The sequence below is a fragment of the Notolabrus celidotus genome, chromosome 9, assembly GCF_009762535.1.
Source record: "Notolabrus celidotus isolate fNotCel1 chromosome 9, fNotCel1.pri, whole genome shotgun sequence".
Taxonomy (NCBI): Eukaryota; Metazoa; Chordata; class Actinopteri; order Labriformes; family Labridae; genus Notolabrus; species Notolabrus celidotus.
In genome coordinates this window covers 1,852,040-1,866,689 of record NC_048280.1, presented here as the reverse complement: position 1 = coordinate 1,866,689, position 14,650 = coordinate 1,852,040, and the positions used below count along the sequence as shown (strand labels likewise).

The following is a 14,650-nucleotide window of genomic DNA, read 5'->3' as shown; positions in this document are numbered from 1 at the left end:
GTTCTGTTCTGGTTCGTTTCTTGCTAGGTTCGGTTCTGGTTCGGTTCTGGTACGGTTCTGTTCTGGTTCGGTTCGGTTCTGGTTCGGTTCGGGTTCGGTTCGGGTTCGGTTCTGGTTTGGTTCTGGTTTGGTTCTGGTTCGGTTCTGGTTCGGTTTGCTTTAGTTTGGTTCCGGTTCTGTTTGCTTGGTTCCGGTTTTGGTTCAGTTTTGGTTCGGTTTTGGTTTGGTTCTGGTTTGGTTCTGGTTTGGTTCTGGTTTGGTTCTGGTTTGGTTCTGGTTTGGTTCTGGTTTGGTTCTGGTTGGGATTGCTTGAGTTTGGTTCTGGATCTGTTTGCTTAAATTTAGTTCTGGTTCTAACCCTAATCCTAACCCTAACCCTAACCCTAACCCTAACCCTAATCCTAACCCTAACCCTAATCACATCCCTAACCCTAACCCTAACCCTAATCCTAACCCTAACCCTAACCCTAACCCTAACCCTAATCCTAACCCTAATCCTAACCCTAACCCTAATCACATCCCTAACCCTAACCCTAACCCTAACCCTAATCCTAACCCTAATTCTAACCCTAACCCTAACCCTAACCCTAACCCTAATCCTAACCCTAACCCTAATCACATCCCTAACCCTAACCCTAACCCTAACCCTAACCCTAACCCTAATCCTAACCCTAACCCTAATCACATCCCTAACCCTAACCCTAACCCTAACCCTAACCCTAACCCTAATCCTAACCCTAAACCTAATCACATCCCTAACCCTAACTCTAACCCTAACCCTAATCACATCCCTAACCCTAACCCTAACCCTAACCCTAATCCTAACCCTAACCCTAATCACATCCCTAACCCTAACCCTAACCCTAACCCTAACCCTAACCCTAATCACATCCCTAACCCTAACCCTAACCCTAACCCTAATCCTAACCCTAACCCTAACCCTAACCCTAACCCTAACCCTAATCCTAACCCTAACCCTAACCCTAACCCTAACCCAACCCTAACCCTAACCCTAACCCTAACCCTAACCCTAATCACAACCCTAACCCTAACCCTAACCCTAATCACAACCCTAATCACAACCCTAATCCTAACCCTAACTCTAACTCTAACTCTAACCCTAACCCTAACCCTAATCCTAACCCTAACTCTAACTCTAACTCTAACCCTAACCCTAACCCTAATCCTAACCCTAACCCTAACCCTAATCCTAACCCTAACCCTAACCCTAACCCTAACTCTAACCCTAATCCTAACCCTAACCCTTACCCTAACCCTAACCCTAACCCTAACCTTTCCTAACCCTAACCCTAACCCTAACCCTTACCCTAACCCTAACCCTAACCCGAACCCTAACCCTAATCCTAACCCTAACCCCACCCCTAACCCTAACCCTAACCCGGTCCCTAACCCCAACTCCTAACCCTAACCCTAATCCTAACCCTAACTCTAACTCTAACTCTAACCCTAACCCTAATCCTAACCCTAACCCTAACCCTAACCCTAACCCAACCCTAACCCTAACCCTAACCCTAATCCTAACTCTAACTCTAACTCTAACCCTAACCCTAATCCTAACCCTAACCCTAACCCTAACCCAACCCTAACCCTAACCCTAACCCTAACCCTAATCCTAACCCTAACCCTAACCCTAACCCTAACCCTAACCCTAATCCTAACCCTAACCCTAACCCTAACCCTAATCCTAACCCTAACCCTAACCCTAATCCTAACCCTAACCCTAACCCTAACCCTAACCCTAACCCTGCAGGGGGAGCAGCTGGTGTTAAGAGCAGCTGATGTTCTGTAGGCCGAGCCTGCCCGAACCTTTGCTTTGCTCAGTCTCTGTCTGCATCTCTAACGCAACTGTTGTTAGGAAGTGAGTGCCTTACTTCTGTGGTAGGGAGGCATAGGGTCCAGAATCAGATCATTTTATGACGTGTAACCTAACACTACTAACTCTCATTCTCTGCCAGGTCAAATTCCCATTTATGGAACAGAGTCTGGAGGCTTTGAAAAGAGAATGTAAAGGCTGGATCATGTTGAGAGTTCATTTTACTTAAACAAAGAACAAGAAAGAATCTGAGCCGGTCGGCAGTTTTTCAGATCTTTGAGGATGTGCTTTAGTCGGGTGCGTCTTCCCTTTGAGACCGTGGAGCAGCTGGCTGATGAAATCTTCTGGAGCCATTTCATAACTTTTTGTACACATTAGTCACTTAGTCCTTAAATATTTCAACACGGCCCGGATCTGAAATTACCCTTTAATACTCTCTGAAAGGAGCGGAGGAGCGAGGGAGCCAAACAGGCACAACAGCCTGTCTGCTGCCTGAGAGCCGAAAACCCGGAGTGAGAAACGTCCGTTCAGAGAGATTTGACGGCAAAACTGGAAATGTCACGGCGACCGGTCTAGCTCAGGGGGTAAATCAGGCGGCCCATGTACAGAGGAGTTAGTCCTTGAAGTGAGCAGACCTTCCTCGTGTCCTCCTCTATCCGTCCTGTCCTCTGATTAAAGGCGTTAAAAAGACAGAACATCAGGAGAGGTCACACACACACCGGGAGAAATACTCACTCTCTCCTGCGTGCCAAATTTCCCATCAGCCACTAGGTGAACCTCGTAGGTGAAGTTCATGCTCATCGCCAGTTTGATGAGCAGGTCGATGCAGAAACCATAGCAACACTGAGGGACGGTGGGCTGACCTGGAGACGATGACACACACACACACGCATCAGAAGAGTGTCACTTTAAGGAGGTGGTGATCATATCAGTGTGTGTGTGTGTGTGTGTGTGTGTGTGTGTGTGTGTGTGTATGTGTGTGTGTGTGTGTGTGTGTACCTGGGATGGTCCCGTTGGGTCCGGTACAGATAACCTTCTTGATTAAGACTCCGTTGACGGTGAACTCTTCTTTACACGTCCCGTCAGTTTTTGTTGGTTTCACATAAACAAATGGCTCCTGATGGATCGTCACAATCTGCGCACACACACACACACACACACACACACACACACACACACACGCACACACACACGAAAGGTTTGCTCAGTGCATCCTTAACCTCCACCAGATTTGACTCTTCAAACATGTGCAGCTGTAGTGATCAGTGATGCTGTAGATCAGGGGTTCTCAAATTTTTTGGAGCCAGGGACCCCTTACAGGTGAGAAAATGGTCCAAGGACCCCCTCATAATTGTAACACAGATTAAACACATTAGTGATGTGTCATGATCAAAAGCTGTGGCTCTGAGAGTCGATGCTTTATAGTGGATCAGAAGAGCCGGCTCACATCCAGAGAGAGAGGCGGCTCCCAGTTTGTTCCTTTCCCTGCTTAGCTCTCTCAGTGCTCAGCCCCAGCTCTGCTCACAGCAGAACTTTGTTTTGATTGGTCAGCATGGCGGCCATGCGGCCAATCACATGTGAGGATATAGGATACAGGTGATGAAGGGGAGGCTGTGTATCGTGGCTTCATCTGTTCCTTCTGAGAAGGTTAGGGTTAGGGTTCTTCTCAAAGACCGGGCAAATACTCACTGAGAGGAGAAACCGGATCAGCCTATCCAAGCTGAGGCATCTGATTTTACTCAATGCCAACCTGAGGACATTAATAATGTTTGCTCTAGTTTAGTTCTGGTTCTGTTTGTTTAAGTTTGGTTCTGGTTCTGTTTGCTTGAGTTTGGTTCTGGTTCGGTTTGATTCCGGTTCGGTTTCGGTTCCGGTTCCGGTTCGGTTCGGTTCTGGTTTGGTTCTTGTTCGGTTCTTGTTGGGTTCTTGTTCGGTTCTGGTTCGGTTCGGTTCAGATCTGGTCTGGTTCTGGTTTGGTTCTGGTCCGGTTCTGGTTCTGTTTGCATTAGTTTGGTTCTGGTTCTGTTTGCTTAAGTTTAGTTCTGGTTCTAACCCTAATCCTAATCCTAATCCTAACCCAAACCCAAACCCTTACCCAAACCCTAGCCCTAACCCTAATCCAAACCCTAACCAAAACCCTAACCCTAACCAAAACCCTAACCCTAACCCTAACCCTAATCCAAACCCTAACCCTAACCCTAGTAACGTGAGAACCAGGACTGGACTTGATCTGGAGAAACAGCCTCTAAGAGCAGACTGTTTTTCTGTGTACAGCAAACGTCCATGAAGTACTAGTGGAGGACCGCTGATACCAAAACCTGGTCTTGCCTGAGCTCCATGTTAACTTCTTCATGCTTCAGCTGAAAGTAAAAGACGGTCTCAGGTCTTTTTCCTTTTCTTTGGACCAGCTATGGGCCGGGCTCTTTCTCTGGACCCTAGGTTTGTAATTGAAACTCAGAGCAGAGTCCTGTGATGTTGCATTCAATCAAAGCTTTCCAAGGACTTGCACTAAGAGCACCTTTACAGCAGCAGAGACATTAGCAGAAGCAGTACCTTCAGTCTTGTGGACATCTGGTATCCGACTGGTTTCTCTGTCTCTCCTCCGGGCCAGATGATCTTTCTCTGCGGGTTCATCACAACCTGAAACACACACACACACACATGCACACACATGCACACACACACACACACACAGAGACATGCAGGTTGTCATGTTGTTCCAGACATGTCTCACTGTGACAGGCTGACTAAATGACAGCATCAATACTGCATCTGTGCATCAATAGTTAAAAAGGCAGGGGACTAACAAACACACACTCAGCCGGGTAAAGATGCTGCTGAACAAACCAGTGAATGATGCTTCGACCAGGTTACATTACCTAACCTGAAGTTGTGCTTCAGTGAGTCTCCAACATACAGTCGTTGCACTTGTGAGGGACGTATTGATACCATAACCATCTAAATCTGTGCAGCATAGGTGGAGCTGTTCTAGCTTTCATCTTAAAAAACACAGAATCCTACATTTCCAACAATGCACCCTGATAGAAGCTTTAATCAGCCTCATAAGAAACAGCCACGTTAAATGTTACTACTGATCTAGATGTGTATATTTTAAATGAGTGGAGTTAACCTTCAGACTACATGCGACCAACTGTGATCTAGTGTATCAATAATGTTTAACCAGATGTGACCAGGTGTTTAACCAGGCGGGGTCAAGTGCAACCAGGTGAGAGCACAATAACTCAAACAAACTAACCAATGCAGGCAGCTGTTGACCGGTAACTTCTGTTTCCTGTAAAGTAAAATTGGGGGTTTTGTCAATGTAGATGAAGGGATGAATGTAGCGCCTCCTCCTGGTCCAAGGTGTGACCAGGTGAACAACCAGGTGAAATCAGGTGTAAAATTAGATTAGAACAATGGATTCAAACAGGAGTACAGCCAGATGACGTGACCAAGGGTTTAACTTGGTGTGACCAGATGAAACCAGGTTGACTAGTTGAATAACCACATATATAACCAGGTGTGATCAGATGTTTAATAAGATGTCACAATGTTTACACCCTGATTGAACTATGTACTAAAACAGAGTGAGATCAGGTGTGACCGCTGTAAGACTAGGTATGTACCAGGTGTGTAACTAGGTGTATCATGAGGTTGGAACATGTATAAAACCAGCTGTTTGAACAAGTTTCACAAGGTGTATGACGCTGTGAATTTCTGGTTTATAACCAGATATATACCAGGCTCAGCTTAACCAGGTGATTAAGCAGGTGTGAAAACTAGTGGTGGCCAGAACCACGTGTCTGACCATGTGAGCCAAGGTTTATAACCAGATATTTACCAGGTCAAGTATTACCAGGTTATTATCCAGATGTGAGAACAAGTCATGGACAGGCCCCAAACCAGGTGATAAACCAGGTGTGAAAACTAGTTTTGACTGGGTCTGAACCAGGTGTATAACCAGGTGAGTCAAGGTTTATGACCAGATATATACTAGGTCAAGTTTTACCAGGTGATTAACCAGGTGTGAGAACTAGTGGTGACTCGTTCCCGTACCAGGTGTATGACCAGCTGAGAAGAGGTTTATAACCAGATATATACTAGGTCAAGTTTTACCAGGTGATTAACCAGGTGTCAAAACTAGTAATGACTGGGCCCAGAACCAAATTCATGACCAAGTGAGTCAGGGTTTATAACCAGATATATACCAGGTCCAGCTTGACCAGGTGATAAACCAGGTGTGAAAACTAGTTGTGACTGGGCCTGAATCAGGTGTATAACCAGGTGAGTCAAGGTTTATAGCCAGATATATACTAGGTCAAGTTTTACCAGGTGATTAACTAGGTGTCAAAACTAGTAATGACTGGGCCCAGAACCAAATTTATGACCAGGTGAGTCAGGGTTTATAACCAGATATTTACTAGGTCCAGCTTGACCAGGTGATAAACCAGGTGTGAGAACTAGTGGTGACTCGTTCCAGTACCAGGTGTATGACCAGCTGAGAAGAGGTTTATAAACAGATATATACCAGGTCCAGCTTGACCAGGTGATTAACCTAGTGTGAGAATAGTCGTGGCTAGGCTCAGAACCAGGTGTATGACCAGGTGAGCCAAGGTTTATAACCATATATATACCAGGTTAAGTTTTACCAGGTGATTAACCAGGTGTGAGAAATAATCGTCACCTGACCAAGAACCAGGCGTATGACCAGGTGAGAAGAGGTTTATAGCCAGATATATGCCAGATCGGCTTGACCAGGTGATCAACCAGGTGTGGTTGACCAGATATATACTAGGTCAAGTTTTACCAGGTGTGAAAACAAGTCGTGACCGGGCTCAGAACCAGGTGTATGACCAGGTGAGCCAAGGTTTATAGCCAGATATATACCAGATTGGCTTGACCAGGTGATCAACCAGGTGTGAAAACAAGTCGTGACCGGGCCCAGAACCAGGTGTATGACCAGGTTAGCCAAGGTTTATAACCAGATATATACCAGGTTAAGTTTTACCAGGTGATTAACCAGGTGTGAGAAATAATCATCACCTCACCAAGAACCAGGCGGATGACCAGGTGAGTTTTAGGGAGGATTAACTAAAATGACAAGGTGTAACCAGGTGTATTTTGCAGAGGAAAAAAAAGGTAAATATTCCAAGTGTTTGACCAGGATTTTAACCCCATGATGACCAGGGATTACCCGGGTAATGAGCCAGGTATAACTAAAAATACGACCAGGCGTAGAACTACATATGATCACGTGTAAATCCAACCAAGTGTGACCAGGTGTATGAGCATGTGAATAAACAGGTGTGATAAGATGTTGAGATTTATTATCATGTTTCTTAATAGATGAATTAACCTTGTTTGATTGGCTGATAACTAATATATAACCATCAGATTAACCAGGTGTGACCAGGTGTACCGTACCTGTGATCCATTGAAGACTCCGACCTGGATGAGGCGACCCGGTTTCTGTTGGTAGTTCAGGATGCTGTAGGTAGCAAAGCGCCGGTCGCCATCATCGTTAAACTCAATCCGTCCTGTCAGACCGTCAGGATATTTGGATGCCATCAACACCCTGAGGAGCCAATCAGAGAGCGGCAGAGTCAGGATCAGCTCAATGGAAATGTGGATAAAGCAAGACCAGGTCGCATGATGCCCCTGCTGTGTGACTGTCTGTAATAGTGGACCACATAAATAAAACTGATCTAACTGGACTTGATGCTCTATATGGGTCACACAGAGAAGAGCAGCAGTGACAGAGAGGTTCATTATCCCAGTTGTGTCAGAATAACTTTCAGCAGAAGCCAGATCAGATCAGTGAAGCGTCTCCGGCTCTGATCCTCCAGCTGAAGGAGGAGGAAATGACTCCACGCTGAGGATCAGAAACTCAAACTGGATAAACTGCTGAATGCACAGTAGTCACACAACATTTCCTTCACAGCCTCTACAAAGTGTCCGGTCGGATACTCGGGTCTGGAAGTAAGTGATTTGGAATACTTACACTGGCTTTCTGGGATGCAGGATTTGGACGTAAGAGGCCTTCTGGTAGTTTCAGTAACTCACCTCATGATTTATCATCACGCAGTTTATTCTGAGCCTACCTGTATCTGCGACTCATCTAGGCCAAGTTCTAAAAAATGTAACAACAAACTAGTTTCTAGAGTAGCCCACTTTGTGAAGAGAGGATGTCGTTTGTTAAAAACTTAATTTACATTAATAAAATACGTCTTCTGGTTTATCTCAGCGGGTAGAGCAGACGCCCCACATACAGAGGCTGCAGTCCTTGTTGCATTGGTCGCAGGTGCATTGGCCCCGGCCTCAGCCATGTGATGCACATCCACCCTACTCTCTCTACTCTCCATATTTCCTGTCTGAGCCTGAAAAACAATCTTTTAAAAAAAAGTGGAAACATGAATAAAATAGAGTCAGAACTCTTCCCTACAGTTCAAACCCAGCTCCCAATAACAGCTTGCAAAGTGACAGCCACTTTCAGGCGATGCACACACATTACAGAAGTGCCTATGGCAAGCGTTCAGACATTTGAAAGCTACACTTCATATTCATTACAGATATCCACAGTGTCATTCTTGTATAAATTAGAGATGTGCAAATGATGAAACGATGAAGTGTTGTCACACCAGAGTTTCTAGTTGGTGAAAAACGTTGTTGTCATTATTGTAGGCCTGACTGGAAACTTCTGACTGGTAGTGAACATCCAATAATATTTATTCTGCTTCTGAAGAGTGATTTGTGGATCGGATGACGGTCTTTGTGGACATTTTCAAGAACCCTTCTTTCAGACGATACAGTTTCAAGGAGAAGTGCTGTTATGAATCTCTGAAATATAATCCCTGATAGGAGTGTGTTTGCTTCAAATGTTAAAACCACTTGCAGTAAGCTCCAGACACTCCAGACACCGTATTCACTCACATATTTCATAACTTTGCCATGAATTATTTCTCAAGGTTTCATACCTATAAAATATAGAAGCAGAATGAGAAACAGAAATGTGTGCTGTTGCCCTTTCAGTAGAGAATAAAACAGAGCCGGGGCTGAGGTCAACAGGGGATAGTTTAAATCTGTTCTGTCTAACATCACCACAGCAGCTCCAGATGGCTGTTTCACCTGTAGGCTAGGTCATGGAGGTACTGACCGTTTGAAGAGCGGCCCCGTCCTCCAGATGTTGGTGTTTCCCACGCAGCCCCGCGGCGGCTCAGTGATGTTCTCCTTCTCGAACAACTCCTGCAGGGACTGAGCAACCACCGCCACGGCGTCCGCGATGTGCGCCGACTCGTTTTTACCGTTAATCAGCTGGAGGCCAAGCAGGCCTGCACCACACAAGACACACGTGCACCAAGCACACACACGCATTCACACACACACACACACAGAAAAGAGAGGTAAGATACACAGCAGGGAGCTAATGAGGCTGCAGACTGAAGCCTGCCCTCGTTCATACAGACGTCTTAATTAAAAAAACTCTCACACACTTTCATTTTTCAGAAGTAACTAAAGGAGTGCGTCAGTGTAATTCAAACACCCTTACACACACACACACACACTCACACACACACACACACACACACACTCAGGGCTTCAGGCGTCATCTCAGTGTTCAGTTATACCAAACTGCATGCTGGGATTTCACTCTGAGAATCACAGCCGTTTGTCTCGCAGGACAAAAAAAGCCTCACTGAGACGTTATGAACCGTGTCTGGTGTTTTTCTTCAGCAGAAACTCGTCACACAGCGATGAAAAGTGTCTGCATCTGTCCTCCAGCTGACTGACAACAGATAGCTAACACTGCTAACATACTGGTAACAGAACAGCACGTTTAAATAACTTCATTAGATCAGGAAACTGTTCACCAACGAAACAACAACGTATCAATCAGGAGGATTTATGCTGGGAAAACCTGGCTAACACTTTAACCACAGAGAAAGCAGCTAGCAAATGTTTATCACTGAAATGATTCATATATTCAAGGACTCCGACTCAAAGCTAGCTGAAACTTTCCCAACCTCAATCGAAACACCTTGCAACAGAACAACTAGCTTAATGAGTACAGCTAGCTACTATTTCCCCAATTTAAACCACTGGGTAGAGGTGGGGACAAAGGAAACAAAAGCTAACACATTTCACACCAAGCAGCTGTGGAATCTCGCTTAATTTCCTTATTATGCTCATGTATTTTTCTTGTTATATTCATGTATTCTCTCTTAATAGTTATATTCATATGTTTTCTTTTTGTATGACTTATCAAGTAACAAGCTAATAGAAGGTTATAAGACCAGCGATCTGTGCAGGTCCTAGAAAACACGTTCGACCGAGGTCAGATCTATTCGCCTCTGTATCACAAGGTCAGTCAGCCAGGATGTGGTACTTCATCTTTGCTGAGTTGCTTTGCAAGCACAGGAAATGTTAGCTTGTGCTTTTAATTACGGTTGTATGTAAGCTTAGGGGATTTCTGGCTACCAATGCCACGCGTTTCATGCTAAATGAATAACCATATGTGCTGATGTGTGCACATTTAGAGTCTTCTATGCATTGTGGCTTATAGGTCACAAGACTGATGTATGTCTCTATTGTTTCCGTGTGCTATTGCTCTAATCGACACCCTTTACCCTTAATTGCAAACCACACGCTTCCCTCCTCCCCAGTGCACGAAGAGATGTATAAATAACTGAATGTTTCTCTAATCGGACAGAGAACTTCGGATGCTCCATGAGTACGCTGTAACTTCTCTCTCACGCTGCATGAATGAACTTTGTGTGTAAACTTTGTTACTGTGTTCGAAGCCTCATTTCTGGTCACAGCTCCGCTGGACGATCGCCTCACGCCGGGCCACGCCACCACACAGCAATCTCCAGAACTGCAGTTCCTCCCCTTTAGGTCACATGTCACTGCACAATGCCCATTTTTCTAGCAGAAGTAAACATGTTTACAGCCTGATATAAACAGTGTTCTTGCCTTTATAGCTTATTTCTTGATCTGTGCGTACAGAACAGAGTTGAATTTTTGTTTTTTTTATCTTCTGGAAATATTAAGGCAACAAGTTTTCCATAACAGGGCATAATTAGAGGTGTAGAAAAGTCACTTTGAGTCAGTGTTTCCATTATGATGACTGCCATTGTTGGGCTTCCTAACCCCTCCTTAGAAACCATCGCCGTCATGACATCATCAGACTATTGCTTTTACCTTAAACTCCACGCTAAAGAAACACTAGCTAACATTTCCAGAAACAGCTAGCTAAGAGCGTTAAGATACCCCAAGAAAATCGCAGGGTGCTGATGCCAACACTGTGAAGACTGGGAAGTTACAGGTTACCAAATAATACTTCCCAAAGCCTCCAGGTTCAACGGGCTAAATTCAACTCCAAGACTAATGGAGATAATATGTGTGCACGAATCAGAGAGCTGCTGTCTAACATGTCAGAGGCATTGTGAATGTTTTCTACCAAATCAAGACCTTACACAAAGTCCAGGCATCCTGTACCTTATCTTTTGGAGGCCCAATCACACCTCTTCCAAGGAGGTTTACTCAGAACAACAAGCTACCATCCCATCCTCAAATGAATGGTTACAACAAGTCCTCTCTCAACCATGGAGTTGAGTCGAGTGTCAGTTTTGATCCAACACAAAAAAATAACACTCAAGCTTCCTGATTAAAATATACCGAGGCGCCCTCATCCCCCTCGGTTGCTAAAGGCATGGCCCCAATCAGCTCCTGTCCCTCATGAAAGAAACAGGGTTAGCATGCTTTATAGATTAACACCCACTGGCTACGCCAACACATCTTTCAATGGGAATGCTAGCAGTGTTAGCAAGCTGTTGTTGGGTTAGTTGGAGCACCAAATGCAGACACCCTTTCCTCATATTGTGACAAGCATCTGGTGAAGAAAAACAACATCAAAATCCATAATGTCACAGTACTGCTTCATAGGTTTCTTTTTAGGGATTCGTTTTAGAGGCAACCCGTGCACAATGCTGTCTGACTGTACGGATGCAGGGGAGGGACACAATAACACCAACACACGGATGAGCCAATGCGGTCCAACACGACAGCTCTGCAGTCCAAAGGGCCCTGAGAAGCCTCTTTTTGTTGACGCAGTGGTCAACCTGTGAGGCTGTAGAGCTGTGGTTGTACCGGGTCCAGCTGCAGGTGTTCACATTATTCTGTTTACCCCCTGAATGAGATCACACCTCGAAAAATAAACAAGCAGAACCTGAATCATGGTAAAGGTGAAGTGAAGACTGGAGTCCAATCATTTCTGGAGTCCACCTGCTCCTAGCATGAATAGGATGATGAATAACCAGGTCACGTGTTTATAATGATATCATACTGGGAAATCCAGGACATAAGATAAAGGTCTCGACGTGAATCCAAAGTCCCTGAAGAAACTGCAGACTCCTTATTTTTGAGGGTCTTGTTTGATTGTTTCTTAGATCTGTTGTTAGTTTTCTCATTTACAAGAAGGCCAGCCGATGTGTCTGAAGAAGGGTCATGATCCTTACAATTATTTAGAGACACTATCACCTCTCTCTCTCTCTTCATCTCCATCTATCACTCTCAAACACTCTCAGCAGATGTGTGTCTAACATGAGTCTGGTCCTGCCGGAGGTTTCTGCCTGTTAAAGGAAGTTTGTCCATAGACCAACCATAGACCTTTCTGGAGTCCCTGAGCTCCCTTGTCTCGTAGGTTCCTCTGGATCTCTGCTGCTATGGACATGCCAGACTCCAGCTGCTACAACGACTACTATCCGTCTCACCACTATCATCTCTCTCTATATATCTCCTTCTATCCCTCTCTCCAACACGGTCTCAGTAAACTTCCCTTTTTGATAGAGCTTATAGTTAGAGCTGGCTCAGGCTTGGACCAGCTCTTAGCCCTTAGTTATGCTGCTATAGGCTTGGACTGCCAGAGGAACTGACACACTGGGATCCTGTCTTTCCCCTCTCTCTCCTCTCTCTGCCTGTCTCTCACTTTAACTCTTCCTGTCCCATTAAAGTTACTAACCATAGACCTTTCTGGAGTCCCTGAGCTCCCTTTCGTTCTTTCTTTCTTTCTTTCTTTCTTTCTTTCTTTCTTTCTTTCTTTCTTTCTTTCTTTGTTTCTTTCTTTATTTCATTCCATTCTTCTTTCTTTCTTTCCATGTTTCTTCATCCTTTATGTCTCCTTTTCTAATCCCCTCCTTTCCTTCTGTCTTTCCTTCAACATTTATTCTCCTCTTTTTCTTTCTTCTGGTCTCCCTCTCTTCTCTCTTTTCTTAGACCTTTCTGGAGTCCCTGAGCTCCCTTGTCTCGTAGGTTCCTCTGGATCTCTGCTGCTGTGGACGTGTCAGACTCCAGCTGCTACAACTACTACTATCCGTCTCTCCACTATCATCTCTCTCTCTCTTCATCTCCCTCTATCCCTCTCTCCAACACGGTCTCAGCAGATGTGTGTCTAACATGAGTCTGGTCCTGCTGGAGGTTTCTGCCTGTTAAAGGAAGTTTGTCCTTGCCACTGATCCGGTCTTGATCTTGGGTCTTTGTTAATAGTAGAACATAGAGTACAGTCTAGACCTGCTCTGTTTGGGAAGAGTCTGAGGAGAACGTTTGTTGGGATTTGGCGCTTTATAAATAAAGATTGATTGATTGAAGGACCGCTTCATGTCGTGTTTTAAACCCTGTGCCTCCGGGCGGATGCAGGAGAGTTTGAACGCACTGCCTGTGAAAGGCACATGGAAATAGAGCGGACTCGTTTGTAAGGTGGACAATGTCACAAGTCAAGTGTGAAATCAGCGCAGCCTGAGTTGATTGCCTGAACTAGCTGGGAGGCATCGTCCGTGTCTTTCAGTGTTTTCTCGGCTCAGATCTTTCTGGTTCAGGGGTCTCTGGATAATCTACTAAATCTGCTGCTTGGTTTCCTCACTTCTCTGCCATGCACACACGAAACATGGTGCAGAATTTAACAGTGTGAATCTTCCTCAGTTTTAAACTCAAGGTCTCCACACTTGATCTCTCCTGGAGCTTCCTGCTACATCTTACATCTTTAAAAGCCTTCAACAAGACGTGGCTGGGAGCTCTGCAGGAGATCTTCTAAACGGACCTTGAGTGGTTGCCATCTCTTTGGATAAGAGATGGATGAGCTGCATTAACGTCGAGAGCTCAGACAAAGAAAATAAAAAGGCTTTAATCTGAAACGGTTTCCCTAAAAAGAAACCTCAAACTTCTCCAACAGAGACAAAACAGCTGAGGGTTATTTTCAGAGTGCAGTCTGGCTACACTTTTAAGAACATGATGGATAATTTTTTGACACATTTTGATCTCCGGAGAGACAAAGATGTGTAGAAAAATGACACATCATTTTTTAAGAGTGCAGCAGCTGGTTGGTGAGGATGTTATCTCAAAATAAAAGCCACAGCAACAGAGCGGGGAGCCGATTGCCCAGCAGCCAGAGAGACACGAAATGTTCAGAGCGTTCAGGATGAGGGTTTAGTTTCAGGTCAAACAGCACAGAGTATATTTATCTCTTAGTCTTAGGCTACAACTAAATATTCTCAGCACTAATGATTCACTCTGTCGGCTGTTTTTACACTGAGATAAATGCTTTTACCTACAAATCATATATTACTGCTGACACCAGAACTGGTTCTCAGATTGATCCTTTGTTTCTCTTTTAAAGCTTTTCTTCCATTTGGCTGATGGTGAAGTCCAACACTTCCATTAGGGGCTGAGTCTGGTCTTTGGTTTGGGGGAACCTTGGGGAAACCACGTTCTTAAAGGAGCCTGCTTTGTACATTGTTGGGTGTTTCTTCAAAAAATGAACCCTTC

At 44.8% G+C, this 14,650-nt stretch overlaps 1 protein-coding gene across 1 annotated transcript in view; it reads right to left on the bottom strand.

Moving 5' to 3' along the window:
- Positions 1–14,650, bottom strand: part of grin1b (glutamate receptor, ionotropic, N-methyl D-aspartate 1b) — an 82,679-nt gene that overhangs the window by 46,093 nt on the left and 21,936 nt on the right. Inside the window, 5 exon segments of the mRNA XM_034691484.1 lie at positions 2,570–2,697; positions 2,834–2,969; positions 4,388–4,474; positions 7,259–7,409; positions 8,988–9,162. Of these exon segments, the coding sequence (XP_034547375.1) occupies positions 2,570–2,697; positions 2,834–2,969; positions 4,388–4,474; positions 7,259–7,409; positions 8,988–9,162 (677 nt within the window).